Source organism: Lepidochelys kempii, chromosome 3, assembly GCF_965140285.1.
Source record: "Lepidochelys kempii isolate rLepKem1 chromosome 3, rLepKem1.hap1, whole genome shotgun sequence".
Taxonomy (NCBI): Eukaryota; Metazoa; Chordata; order Testudines; family Cheloniidae; genus Lepidochelys; species Lepidochelys kempii.
The window spans coordinates 209,462,659-209,475,352 of NC_136382.1; the positions used below are offsets into that span (position 1 = coordinate 209,462,659).

At 42.9% G+C, this 12,694-nt stretch overlaps 1 protein-coding gene across 4 annotated transcripts in view; it reads right to left on the reverse strand.

The window, feature by feature from the left end:
- Nucleotides 1–815: 815 nt before the first annotated feature.
- TTL (tubulin tyrosine ligase) overlaps nucleotides 816–12,694 on the reverse strand; it is a 38,846-nt gene continuing 26,967 nt past the window's right edge. For 3 of the 4 annotated variants that reach the window (XM_073339901.2, XM_073339904.2, XM_073339902.2), the window contains one exon: nucleotides 816–7,874. In XM_073339901.2, coding sequence (XP_073196002.1) covers nucleotides 7,760–7,874 — 115 coding nt within the window. In that variant the 3' untranslated portion in view covers nucleotides 816–7,759. The remainder of the gene's footprint in view (nucleotides 7,875–12,694) is intronic. The other variant, XM_073339903.1, reaches the window with a different exon arrangement.

The following is a 12,694-nucleotide window of genomic DNA, read 5'->3' on the forward strand; positions in this document are numbered from 1 at the left end:
CCCTCCCCCCCACCTCCATCCACCACCCCCAGGGTCTTCAGCACGACCCCCCCCACCGGCTCTCAGAGCAGCCCCGCCTTGCCATCCCCCAGCCACAGGCGAACTGCTTCAGCGCAACGCCCCCAGGCTCCCACAGAGCTCTCAGTGCAGCCTCCCCATAAGCTCCATCCACCCCCCACAGGGCCCTCAGCGTAACCCCTCCCCACCCCCTATCCATTCCCACCTTCAGAGCAATCCCCAGCCACCCAGGCCCACAGGGCCCTCAAAAGAACCTCCCTATCCACACACATGGCCCTCAGAGCAACACCCATCTCCCCCCTCTCCCCCACACTCAGACCCACTCCATGGCATGGCCCTCAGAACACCCCCCACCCGTGCAGACACCACTGTATAAATAAAAAGACAGGCTAGCAAGAGCATGACTATAGCCTGGTGGTATGGGTACCCCTCTGGGAGGTGGGAGACCCCCAAGGTCCAGGCCCCCGCTCCATTTATTTATACAGAGCAGCACAGCTTCACCAGGAGAGATTGAGGGCTCCCCCCAACATCAAAATCCCCAAGAGGCTTTGGAAAATGTTACCCTCCAAGGCTTTGTGCCCTTGGCTAGGCTATTTCCCAGCAGCAGTAGAGCTGCTAGTGAGCATATCTATTTTGATGTGTTTCCCCTCTATTTACCCCTCGACACAATATCCACTTGGAAGACTTGAAAAGCTTACTTGTGAATGTAAAGGCGAGCAGCTTGCTTAGCTAGACTCCCCGCCCATCTGTGGTTGCCTCTTTGTATAGTTATTCACAAAGAAAAAGACAACAGGTAATAAGATTTTCTCTCTTTAATTGTTATTCAGGACAGAGATGAATACAAATGTCAGAGAACCATGCACTGCTCACAAATCCTGTGAGACACATACATACACACTCACATCATGATAGTAATTTGAAAACACAAACTAAAGATCTATAGGATGTAACTTCAAGAGCTCTTTATGTACGCTACAGTGATCATTTCAGATCCTTTCAACATTACTGTTTTCCACAGACACTTTTAGCTGACATTGATAATGAAACATTATTATTAAATCTTACTTATTGCACAGTGTTTTCCTCTTAGCAGAGAACAATGCTTAGAGAACAAGAAATGCATTGACCATACACATGCATGCAGTCCTGAAGGGTCTTGATTACAATGCGATACAGAAGACTGACCTCCTTAACAAAGCTGGTTTCTTAGACAGCATCAGCATTTTCATAATTGTTTGGCTGTTGTGGTCAGCCTCTGAAATGGACTGGGAGCACATTACAGTTGCAGCACAAAAATCACAATGAATTTTAAAATAGGATTTCCCCCTATCCTGTATGAGACAAGCCACAGACAAACTGAAAACGGGACTTCCAGGATTCCAGTTCCATGAGGCCCTTATTCAGAGAGCCCATGTCTGAAATCCTTCTCAATGACAGACACAAAAAAGGATACAATGTATCAGCCTAGACACCAATCACATTCTGTAGGATGATATGCGTCTTCTTGAAAAGCAGCATCCATCTCTTTCAAGAGCTCATTAACGAGTAAGGCCTTTTCAATTAAACTTTTATAGGACTTCAGTTAGAAAATGTTATTTTTGCAATTTCTTTAAAAAAGTTCATGATCTTAACTTAAAATTACACACAAGCATACAATATTCTAACTCTTCAATCAAAAACAAGTCCCTTACAGATAAAGACATTTTGGTAATTGGACAAAACTCATTTTCCTTAGTGTGAGCACCCAGAATTTTAGAAACCACAGTTACCTTTCTGATGTTTTCTCTTGGCAATGACTACCACCGTGGAAGACAGAAAAATATTTTATATTTCAGATATAAGTAGGGTATAAAGGATGGGGAAATTGGTTACACACTGCTCTTCTGCTGTAACAAATGCCTTCCCCCCTCTTCCCTCCAAGTATTATTGTCAATTAACCTTGTAGAATTCTGAGAAAAGGCCTTTCGAAGAATATGGCAAAGAAGCCAGTAATTTGACAACCTGATAAACATCTTTAAAAATGGTGAGAAAAGTTAAACAGGTATTGTGCGAATAATCAGATCCTTACTAAACAGAATTCAGTTAGTTTGGAATACAGTGAAACGCCTTAGTTTAAAGACTTTTGATTGATGATGCAAGAGATCATCAACTGGAGGTCTATTATAACCAACCTCAAGGTCAAACAAACATGTACCTGAAACTCTACACATGAATACATTAAATTGGTTGCTTAAAACAAAAGTTGGTGCAGATTTTACTGTAAATGCGGGGCTCCCCATTCTGATGTCCAGAGTTAATTGTGGCTCTACAGTGGCAGAATTTGTCCCAAAGGCAGCAAGCAGGTGCTCTAAAATGGCAGGGCATTACGTACACTGCAACATATGTTCCAACTTTTATTTCCTCCTAGACTCAAGAAATCTAAGGAGCCTAACTTGAAAACAGGACAAGGTCAACGGTAACATTCAAGGTGAGGTGGGCTGATAGACTGAAGTTTGTCAATACCATCAAATAACATCAATTGGTCATCTTTCCAAGACAGGGAATCTGTGCAGTGAGAACATAAACAAGGGAGCTTGTCATCACCCAGTACCTATCAATGACAGGACTACAGACTGATACAGAAATGGTCCAGAACACTGCCGTACAGTGCCATTGTAAATGCAGTACTTGGTCATTACTGTATAACAAGGGGGAGCAGTTCTTCATTTGTTTGTGTATGTGTGTGTGTGGCCTGTTCGTTCAGTTAATCTCTCCAATAAACACTGGGGCTGTCAAGGATTAAGATTATCCCAATCGCATCCCAGCTAACTGCACTGGGATGGTTCTGTCAGGTAGCTTGACAGCGGGGGAGTCTGTGTGGCTTTCCTCCCACTGTAAAATGATGGGCACAGATGACAGTCCCTACCTGCTCAGCAGGTCACTCCACTGAAATTGCACATCCTGAGAACAAGTAAGATCTCTCTCTCTGACTTTCCCACACCTGAATGACAATAGTCCCATGATTACTGTTACAGGATTGCAAGGCTCATCCAGGGACCATCAAACCAGGGTGGGAGGAGGCTGCCTGGAGTCACTTAAGCATGATCCATCTCGCACACTATGCTAACGGCTTTGCTCTATCAGTCTCCCCTAGGAGCACAGCACACAAACAAGATGCTTACAAGAGCATGTTTGGAGAAGGGTTCTACTGCCCCACGTAGCTGGACTCACACTAAGCAGATGTTCTCCTCTCTCTATATATCCTATACAACAAGTTCCCTATAGGGACACACTGAACACACTAGAGGAACAGCTGCTGAACCTTTATTAATTCTTAAAGGCGACCTGCAAAGGAAGAAAATGTCAACTGCCTCAGGGCTTGTGCCTTTTCTTCACTTCTTTATGAGGTAAAAAAGGCCTAAGACCTTTAAGATCCCCCCTCCCCTAATTTATTTTACACATTCCAGCCCAGTCTTAACTGGCTAACCAGCTAGTAAAATGAGGGTATCACAAGAGCGAAAGCTGAGAGGGGAGAGAGTTTTAGTTTAAACTCTTTTTTTGGTTCATACCTATTTTACTTCCATGTCTGATACACATTCTCAATAAAGGACATCTTTGCCAGCCCTTGTCTTCACCGGGAAAAAGGGTGTTGAAACATGTTAGCTAACACATTAAAATCTGAGTGCAGGCAAAGCACGGTGTGGTTTTAATACATTCTGGTCAGGTAAATTCGGGGGGGTAACCTGGGGGTTACTCTGACCAGCTAACATGTGGTAAAGCTACAACTTACTTTGTCTGTACTAGGATTTTAACACAGGGTAGCTAACATGAGCTTATCACTTCCCCACCTTTTTTCTACTGTAGCCATGGCCTTAAATAGTCCACACCACCTTCCCTCTTCCAGTAATGAGTTAAATGAATGAGAGCTCACAATACACGTCCTCCAACATCCAGCAAGACCAATGAGACCAGACTGACATTCCTGCTACTTCTAAAGGTAAAAATATGTGCAAAGCCAAACCTCACCACAGGTTCCAGGCTCACTTCATACACATCAGGAAGAAACCAGGGGGGCAAACCCAGGTTTTAAATTCATCACTTTCAATTAAAGTCACCTTTGATTTCCATTTGACTGACTGGTATTAGCCAGATGGCTTTTCATTTGCACTTCACTATCTAGCTACTACTGCTATCAGTGAAATGGAAATAAAAGGTGACCTAAAAAGAATTTTTTTAAATTTGGGCTTGTGCCTTTTTTTGCTTCTTCATGAAATCAATGAGAGCTGTTGGGAGCTCAGCTCTATTGAAAAACCAGGCCCCTTATGGACACAGGACCCTAACTTAGACATCAATTTTTGGAACTTCTACCCCACCATTCACACGTGAGCTCACTGTACACACAGTGAGAGCAGTCTGTCTTGTCAACTTCTGGAATACAATATTTCAACCACTTTATAGTTCAAATGCACGTTACATCTGCCATCAAATTTTCACAGATATTTATATACAATACTTGAGCTCATTTCACACTTACTGCTTAAGTTTGCACAGCAGCAACACACTTATGTTATCAAGTATCAGAGGGGCAGCCTCTTATGGTGATGGTGGCAATCTGCTAGCCATTGGATTTTGACAGCCCTATATATAACTCCAGTACCTGGGAATTCATGACAGATTACACTAAAGGGGGCATACGCTTCAAATATTGACTGATGTTTTAATGATAGCGCCCGTGTCCTTATTAGGCTTGTAGTCACATGAGTTAGGATTATCCAACATTCCCCACTGAGGCTTTCTGTGGGTTCATTTCAGTACAAACCCCGTCTGTCCCCCTCATAGGCTTCCTGGCCTCCACAGTAATGGAGACTTCAAGTTAATTTTTAAAATTAGTTTTCCTTTTTTTTCCCTGCAGCCGTGAAAACCAACTGGCTACTCCCTTTGCAAAACAAAATTCCTGGCCTTACACTGCCCCTCTGCCAAGCAAGGTAATTGGGCTCTTGACAGTGAGCTCAGGCAGCCCCATACAAGCCCTAGAATAAGGCCTGTTCTTTGCCATCTGATATAAGGAAAGAATGCTAGTCAGCTAAGGAATCTTAACCTGCTTCACTGATGTTTCCTGTCTCACCTGCAGTCTGGCTTGATGTACAGATGATGTTCAACTGGCGTTACAGCAGAAAACTCACACCAATGGAACGACCTCTGCAGCTTCAATGCTAGATCCCAGAGATCTGCAGAAAAGCAGCAATGGTGTGAAGAGTTGTGAAGTAAGTTATTTACTTGCTGTAAATAAATGAAGCCAGCAAGAGTATGAAGCGCTTTGGCAGAAGTGACAATCTGATAGCCACCTGGCCAAAGTTTTCAAATAGACAGACTTTTAAGATGAGTGGCTGAGTCCGTCCCCAAATCTAGCTGTTCTGGATCGAAATAATTAGGTATGGAACAGAAACTCCCCCAGTGCGCCCCAGCAATGAGATTTAAAGTTCCGTACACCTCTCAGAAATGCTTCTGTCTCTCCCTTTGCTATAGAGCCAAGATTTATGAACACCAGTGACCTGGCAAAGTGTGACAGTTTCATTCATTCACAGAGCTCTACCCTGGTAACAATTCAGAGATGGGAAATCTCAACCCTAAGTCGAGGTAAGTGTGTAAGAGTGCTCAGACATTTCACTGGAGGGAAAAATTAGACTATGTAACTCAATGCTTATTAAACTCAGCCAATCAGAAGCTTGGAACCTCCTAAATGTGTTTTTTTTTTGGTAGCAGGAGCCACTTTTCTTTTGCTTGGGTCACCCTTAATGTAAGTATCCTCAACCCAAAGCAACTGTCAGAGACAACAGAATGTAGTTCTGATCCGACCAGCAGAGCCAGAACTCTTGCTGGATTTGATTCAGGTGCAGATGTCAGTGTTCCACAACAGCATCCTATGGGGATTGTGCACCACACAAGAGAGATCCTTCTTCTAAACAAGTCTCTCATGCTTTTCTGTATCAGACTCTGCTTCTCATTCAGTCATGCACACTTGTTTGGTAGGAAGCTGCCTCATTTCACTGACCTTTTAAAATATGTAGAAAAAAAAATCTAATCATAGAACTAAAATATGCTAGGATGCAACATGCAATGCATGTAGGAGAACTGCAGCAGCTCAGTATTGAAAACGCGTAATAGCTTATAGAAATCTTACTGGTTTCCTTGAAAAAGGGGATCTTGTTAGTATTAGTCATTTGCAGACACAGATTATTACTTCTTAAACACTAAGATTAAATCTAAAATTCCACCTCTCTATTCCTACTGAAAATTTCCAACACATTGCATTGCAATACGGAACACACTTATGATCTATAGTACCCAGTTTGCTATTAGGGACCCCACTGTGTTCTACAAAGAAACACAGCCAACCTATTTAGGTTAAAAATTGTAACTTAAAGGGGCTGTTTATGATGTGGGGAATGTTCCCAGGATTTCATATATCTATTTAGGTTATACTTAAAAAATGTGAGTTTCTACATTCACTGACCTAACATTTTTTTTTTTAAAAGGTTATCACAATATAACACAATATGGAACAAGAGTTTCCTTGCTGTTCTACAGCAGCACCAGCTGATCATCAAATGCTTTCCCCAAGAGGTGAGCCTATTTCTACTGACTGATGATGCTTGGGGCACAAAGCACAGCCATGTTTCGGTGGTGCTGACTTGTAAGTGCTAAAAAATGCAATGTTTGTCCAATGGAGAGAGATAAAATTGGTTGGGTTGAAAGGGAAACAACTGGTGGGGTTGAAAGGATTCTTTTTTCAAGCCTCAGATGCATCTTAAAGAGGCTGCCAGGGTCCCTTGGTGTTGTTTTGGTTAACAAAAACGAAGGTATTAAAAGCATAAAAACTGAAAGAAGAGCTGAACTAAGATAATTTGAATGCCCCTCTGAACAAGCCTTCCAGGAAAGTCAGACTGTTACAGCAACGCTCTCAACAAGAATGTCAACCTAGGCTCCCTAAAAACTGCAGATTGGTGAGGGAGGGGCTGAGTACTTGTTTTCTAGGGGTTCCAACTGCATCAGACTGACAGACAACCGATTCAAATCTCATTAGACAATGGATACAAGTAAATAAAACCTCCTTAAACCCCTAGGCTACTTCATCACATTAGATACAGTACCCTCAGTGGTGCCACCTTTGCCATATCGTTACTGGGTGTTCCGCTAGCTGATTTTAAAACAGACTTAAAATTAACTTTTTCTTCTTTTACACATCCCACAAAACAAGACCGCTTTTCACCTCTACACAAATGGAGCAGGAACAAAAAGGGGTTACCTATTGGGGACTGAGCTAAGGCACTAAAACTGCAGCAGGTGATGAACCAAGAAACCCACATCAATGGTACTCTTCATTAAATTGCCTTATTTAAAAAAAAGGAAAAAAGGTTTCTTTTTAGAAAAGGACGAGATAATACAATATTATTGTATTCCTGTTTTTTTTAAACATTATTTTGCTGTTCTCCCAGAGAGATTTGCTTCAGTTATTAAAGTCACATGAGCTGTTTCCAAAGCATAGTTTGGTGAAACACAGGCAGAGTTGTCTGAACAACTTTGGCTCATCCTGGACTCTCCTTGGAAGCCTTCTTTTATTTATATTTTCCTCGTGAATTTCCAAAAAGTTGTCTCTCTTTCCTCCTTTTTGGCATGATACTAAAGTCAATGATCCAACAGCCTTCCCTCAGAATCGACAGATGGCAACTCTCCCATGTGTCTCGCTAAGATGGTCTTGTCATCACAGCTTCATAAATATTGATGGCTGGCTCTGCTTTTGCACTATGTCACTGAGGGGAAAGACACTAGAGATGGCTACATCCACTATACCTTGGCAAAGCTCTGCATAAAGTTTCCTAGAAGAAAAGAGAGAAAAATCAGAATGAGATATTTTAACAGGAAAAGAGAGACACACTGAACATTCTTTACCCTCATTCAAGTTTTCCTAGCAGCAGTTATACTATCTTGGCATTAGTATAAATACCCCTTTCCCTTCTAGCTTCTTCTCTCACTACCCGGGAGGCTGCTCATCCCTTTTACTATACTTCTCTCTCCATCTAAGCAAAGATGGAATCGTAAATCCATGCCTTCTAGTAGCTATTGCAATGGACTACAAGATCACAGTGGGTAGTTCTACATTTATTTACTGTCAGAACAGATTATAGAACAAAAGCAGTAGGGACTTAACTTGAAACATTAAACTGAAGCACAAGACATTTTTTGGGGAAAAAAAGAAAATTTCTGATCTTCACAATTACGTGAGATTCAAATTACTGTTTAGCACACTGAATTAATCCTATTTATAATAGAAAACGTTCCTACCAAACCATTCCTATGGTAGGTATTAATCCTGGACTTAGATACAGACGTGCAGCTCAAATTGAAGCCAGTGAACTTTCTCATGTTCACCTGAGAGCGGAATTCCACCCTAAATCATGAGATGCGTAGACTCCACTAATTCTGCAGTAGTAAGAAAACCTAGCAAAAAGAGCTCCATGTCATATGCATTCAGGTTTCCTTATCTGATACAAAATGGGCAGAGAAGAGTAAAGCCAACTTGGTGGAGATCTCTGCTGCCAAATGGAAACCCCAATTCAGGGACCATGTCAATGCTGCAGAAGATACTTAGCACATTTGTGGAAGAGTCCACAGCAGGTGCGCCTCCCCCCCATCGCAGTCATGTAATTTTGATGCTTCAGTATTGCAAAGAAACACGGCAGTAGGATGCAACAGCAAATGAGGTTTGCTTGTGTGGCACTGCACAGGGATTTCAATGGTTTGGCAGAGTTAATTGTGCTTCATCACAGTAAGTTTCATGAAGCTGGTATTATCAGCACCAGCCAAGGGGCACTGTCAACAGAGATCAAGGTAGGCTCATTCCAAAGGGGCTAGACAATAATGGAAAAACAAATCAACCTAAGATCAGTCTAGTATAATTGTTCGTTCTCTCTCTCTCACACACACACACAGGTTATGAAACACACACAATTTCTCCAAGCATCAAACTCAAAATCAATGATATTCTGAGCAGTGTTTTGATGTTTTTACACACACAAAAATTAAAGAAGGGACAAATTAATCTCTGGCATAGCAACAATGGACTTTGTTCAACTAGGCCTACCTTCTGATGAGAGGAGAAGCCTTATTTGTGGGGCAACGTGAGACAGAACGACCAGACAAACTTCAGTCTAGTAAACAGCATCAATATTTGATAAGGTATTTTAACTCAGCAAGAGCTACACAGCTAAGACTGCCCAGCTTAGACAGCTCTAGACCTTCCTACATTTACTGACATGGGATGGTATGGCACTATCAATACATGTAGTGTCAGTGAGTCACAATATTAGTAGCTGAAAGTCTGGGCTGCTGGATGGGTGTAATTCGTAAAGTCGCATGTGTAAAAAAGCAGAGAGTGTCTGAGAACATAAAAATTGGACAGTGATAGACTGCAAAATCCCGTGACGACGGAACCTGGTTATATTCTGAACAAAAAGAGCTCTCATCCATGCTTGTAGCTGTGCCCATCGCTTCACACTGACTCTACAAAGATAACAGGCTTCAGGGTGACAGAGTGACATTCCTGGATTTTATAGATTGCATACAAGGACTGACGAACGAGTTCCATGTTGATGGAATATTATCTGTTTCAATGATGCAGATGTTCTTCTTCATCTCTGGTGACTGTCACTGTCCTAAAACAAACAAGGCAATTTCTGTTGAAGATGTACTGTAATGGGGCTGGAGATAACAGAGGCGGATATGTTTTTTCCCTACCAAGGCCTTCTTTACCAGGATTAACAAGGTCTTTTCACCTGTGCAACTGTCTCAGCATACCTTCAGCTTCCAGATCCTTTCTCCTGCACTGCTTTCAGTAGACTATTTCTGTATCAAATCTGACAATTTATGAAAGTCAGTGTCTTTCTCCCAACCATGGTGTTAGATGGATGTCTGGCAAGCATTCTGTGTTCTCTTTCATTTCTAATGGATCCTTAGACCTCCGGGTACCAGTTTTTAAAGAATGCTAGGAGAAGAGAACATTCTCCTTTTTAAGTCATCTTGATAGTTGTAAATTAAAACACAAAACATGCCTTTGGTTAAGTATTTCATTTTTTAAATTAAAGGTTCCACACCCCACACCTGTACATTCTCTCACTTTTTTGGCTTCTGTGTCAATTCCACGTCCTGCATCCGTTTCTGAATAGCATCGGTTCTTCCACGATATGCATCTGAGGAAGTGAGCTGTAGCTCACGAAAGCTCATGCTCTAATAAATTGGTTAGTCTCTAAGGTGCCACAAGTCCTCCTTTTCTTTTTGCGAATACAGACTAACACGGCTGTTACTCTGAAACCTGTCATTATGCAAGGCACTGCATTTAGCCGTATGGAGTGGAAATCTATCAACTGCATGAAAAAACTTGTACAGACACAGACAGACATCATCTTCCTTTCCAAATGCAAACAGATGGACATCGTACCAAAAGGACTGAAGGTAAAAAATCCATTACAATCTACATACCACACAGACTATGCTGACAGCTTGTGCCACACGCTCTCAAAGAAACTGCGGAATCACCTGATCAACATCCTCTACAGCAAACAGGGAAAGATTAAGAATGAGCTCTCAAAAATGGATACTCTCATAAAAAACCAACCTTCCACACAAACTTCCTCGTGGCTGGATTTTACTAAAACTAGACAAGCCATTTACAACGCACACTTTGCTTCTCTACAAAAGAAAAAAGACACTAAACTTTCTAAACTACTACATGCTACAAGGGGCCACAGCAATGGTTCCCTCAACCCACCTAGCAATATTGTTAACCTATCCAACTATACTCTCAGCCCAGCAGAAGCAGCTGTTCTATCTCGGGGCCTCTCCTTCTGCCCCTCCACCCCCACGAACATGATACAGTTCTGTGGTGACCTAGAATCCTATTTTCGACGTCTCCGACTCAAGGAATATTTCCAAAATACCTCTGAACAGCATACTAATCCACAGAGGTCTCCCTACCAACACTACAGAAAGAGGGATTCTAGGTGGACTCCTCCTGAAGGTCGAAACAGCAGACTGGACTTCTACATAGAGTGCTTCCGCCGACGTGCACGGGCTGAAATTGTGGAAAAGCAGCATCACTTGCCCCATAACCTCAGCCATGCGGAACGCAATGCCATCCACAGCCTCAGAAACAACTCTGACATCATAATCAAAAAGGCTGACAAAGGAGGTGCTGTTGTCGTCATGAATAGGTCGGAATATGAACAAGAGGCTGCTCGGCAGCTCTCCAACACGAGTTTCTACAAGCCATTACCCTCTGATCCCACTGAGAGTTACCAAAAGCAACTACAGCATTTGCTCAAGAAACTTCCTGAAAAAGCACAAGATCAAATCCGCACAGACACACCCCTGGAACCCCGACCTGGGATATTCTATCTACTACCCAAGATCCATAAACCTGGAAATCCTGGGCGCCCCATCATCTCAGGCATTGGCACCCTGACAGCAGGATTGTCTGGCTATGTAGACTCCCTCCTCAGGCCCTACGCTACCAGCACTCCCAGCTACCTTCGAGACACCACTGACTTCCTGAGGAAACTACAATCCATCGGTGATCTTCCTGATAACACCATCCTGGCCACTATGGATGTAGAAGCCCTCTACACCAACATTCCACACAAAGATGGACTACAAGCCGTCAAGAACACTATCCCCGATAATGTCACGGCCAACCCGGTGGCTGAACTTTGTGACTTTGTCCTTACCCATAACTACTTCACATTTGGGGACAATGTATACCTTCAGATCAGCGGCACTGCTATGGGTACCCGCATGGCCCCACAGGATGCCAACATTTTTATGGCTGATTTAGAACAACGCTTCCTCAGCTCTCGTCCCCTAAAGCCCCTACTCTACTTGCGCTATATTGATGACATCTTCATCATCTGGACCCATGGAAAAGAAGCCCTTGAGGAATTCCACCATGATTTCAACAATTTCCATCCCACCACCAACCTCAGCCTGGTCCAGTCCACACAAGAGATCCACTTCCTGGACACTACAGTGCTAATAAACAATGGTCACATAAACACCACCCTATACCGGAAACCTACTGACCGCTATTCCTACCTGCATGCCTCCAGCTTTCACCCTGACCACACCACACGATCCATCATCTACAGCCAAGCTCTGCGATACAACCGCATTTGCTCCAACCCCTCAGACAGAGACAAACACCTACAAGATCTCTGTCAAGCTTTCTTACAACTACAATACCCACCTGCAGAAGTAAAGAAACAGATTGATAGAGCCAGAAGAGTTCCCAGAAGTTACCTACTACAGGACAGGCCTAACAAAGAAAATAACAGAACGCCACTAGCCGTCACCTTCAGCCCCCAACTAAAACCCCTCCAACGCATTATTAAGGATCTACAACCTATCCTAAAGGATGACCCAACACTCTCACAAATCTTGGGAGACAGGCCAGTCCTTGCCTACAGACAGCCCCGCAACCTGAAGCAAATACTCACCAACAACCACATACCACACAACAGAACCACTAACCCAGGAACTTATCCTTGCAACAAAGCCCGTTGCCAACTGTGCCCACATATCTATTCAGGGGACACCATCACAGGGCCTAATAACATCAGCCACACTATCAGAGGCTCGTTCACCTGCA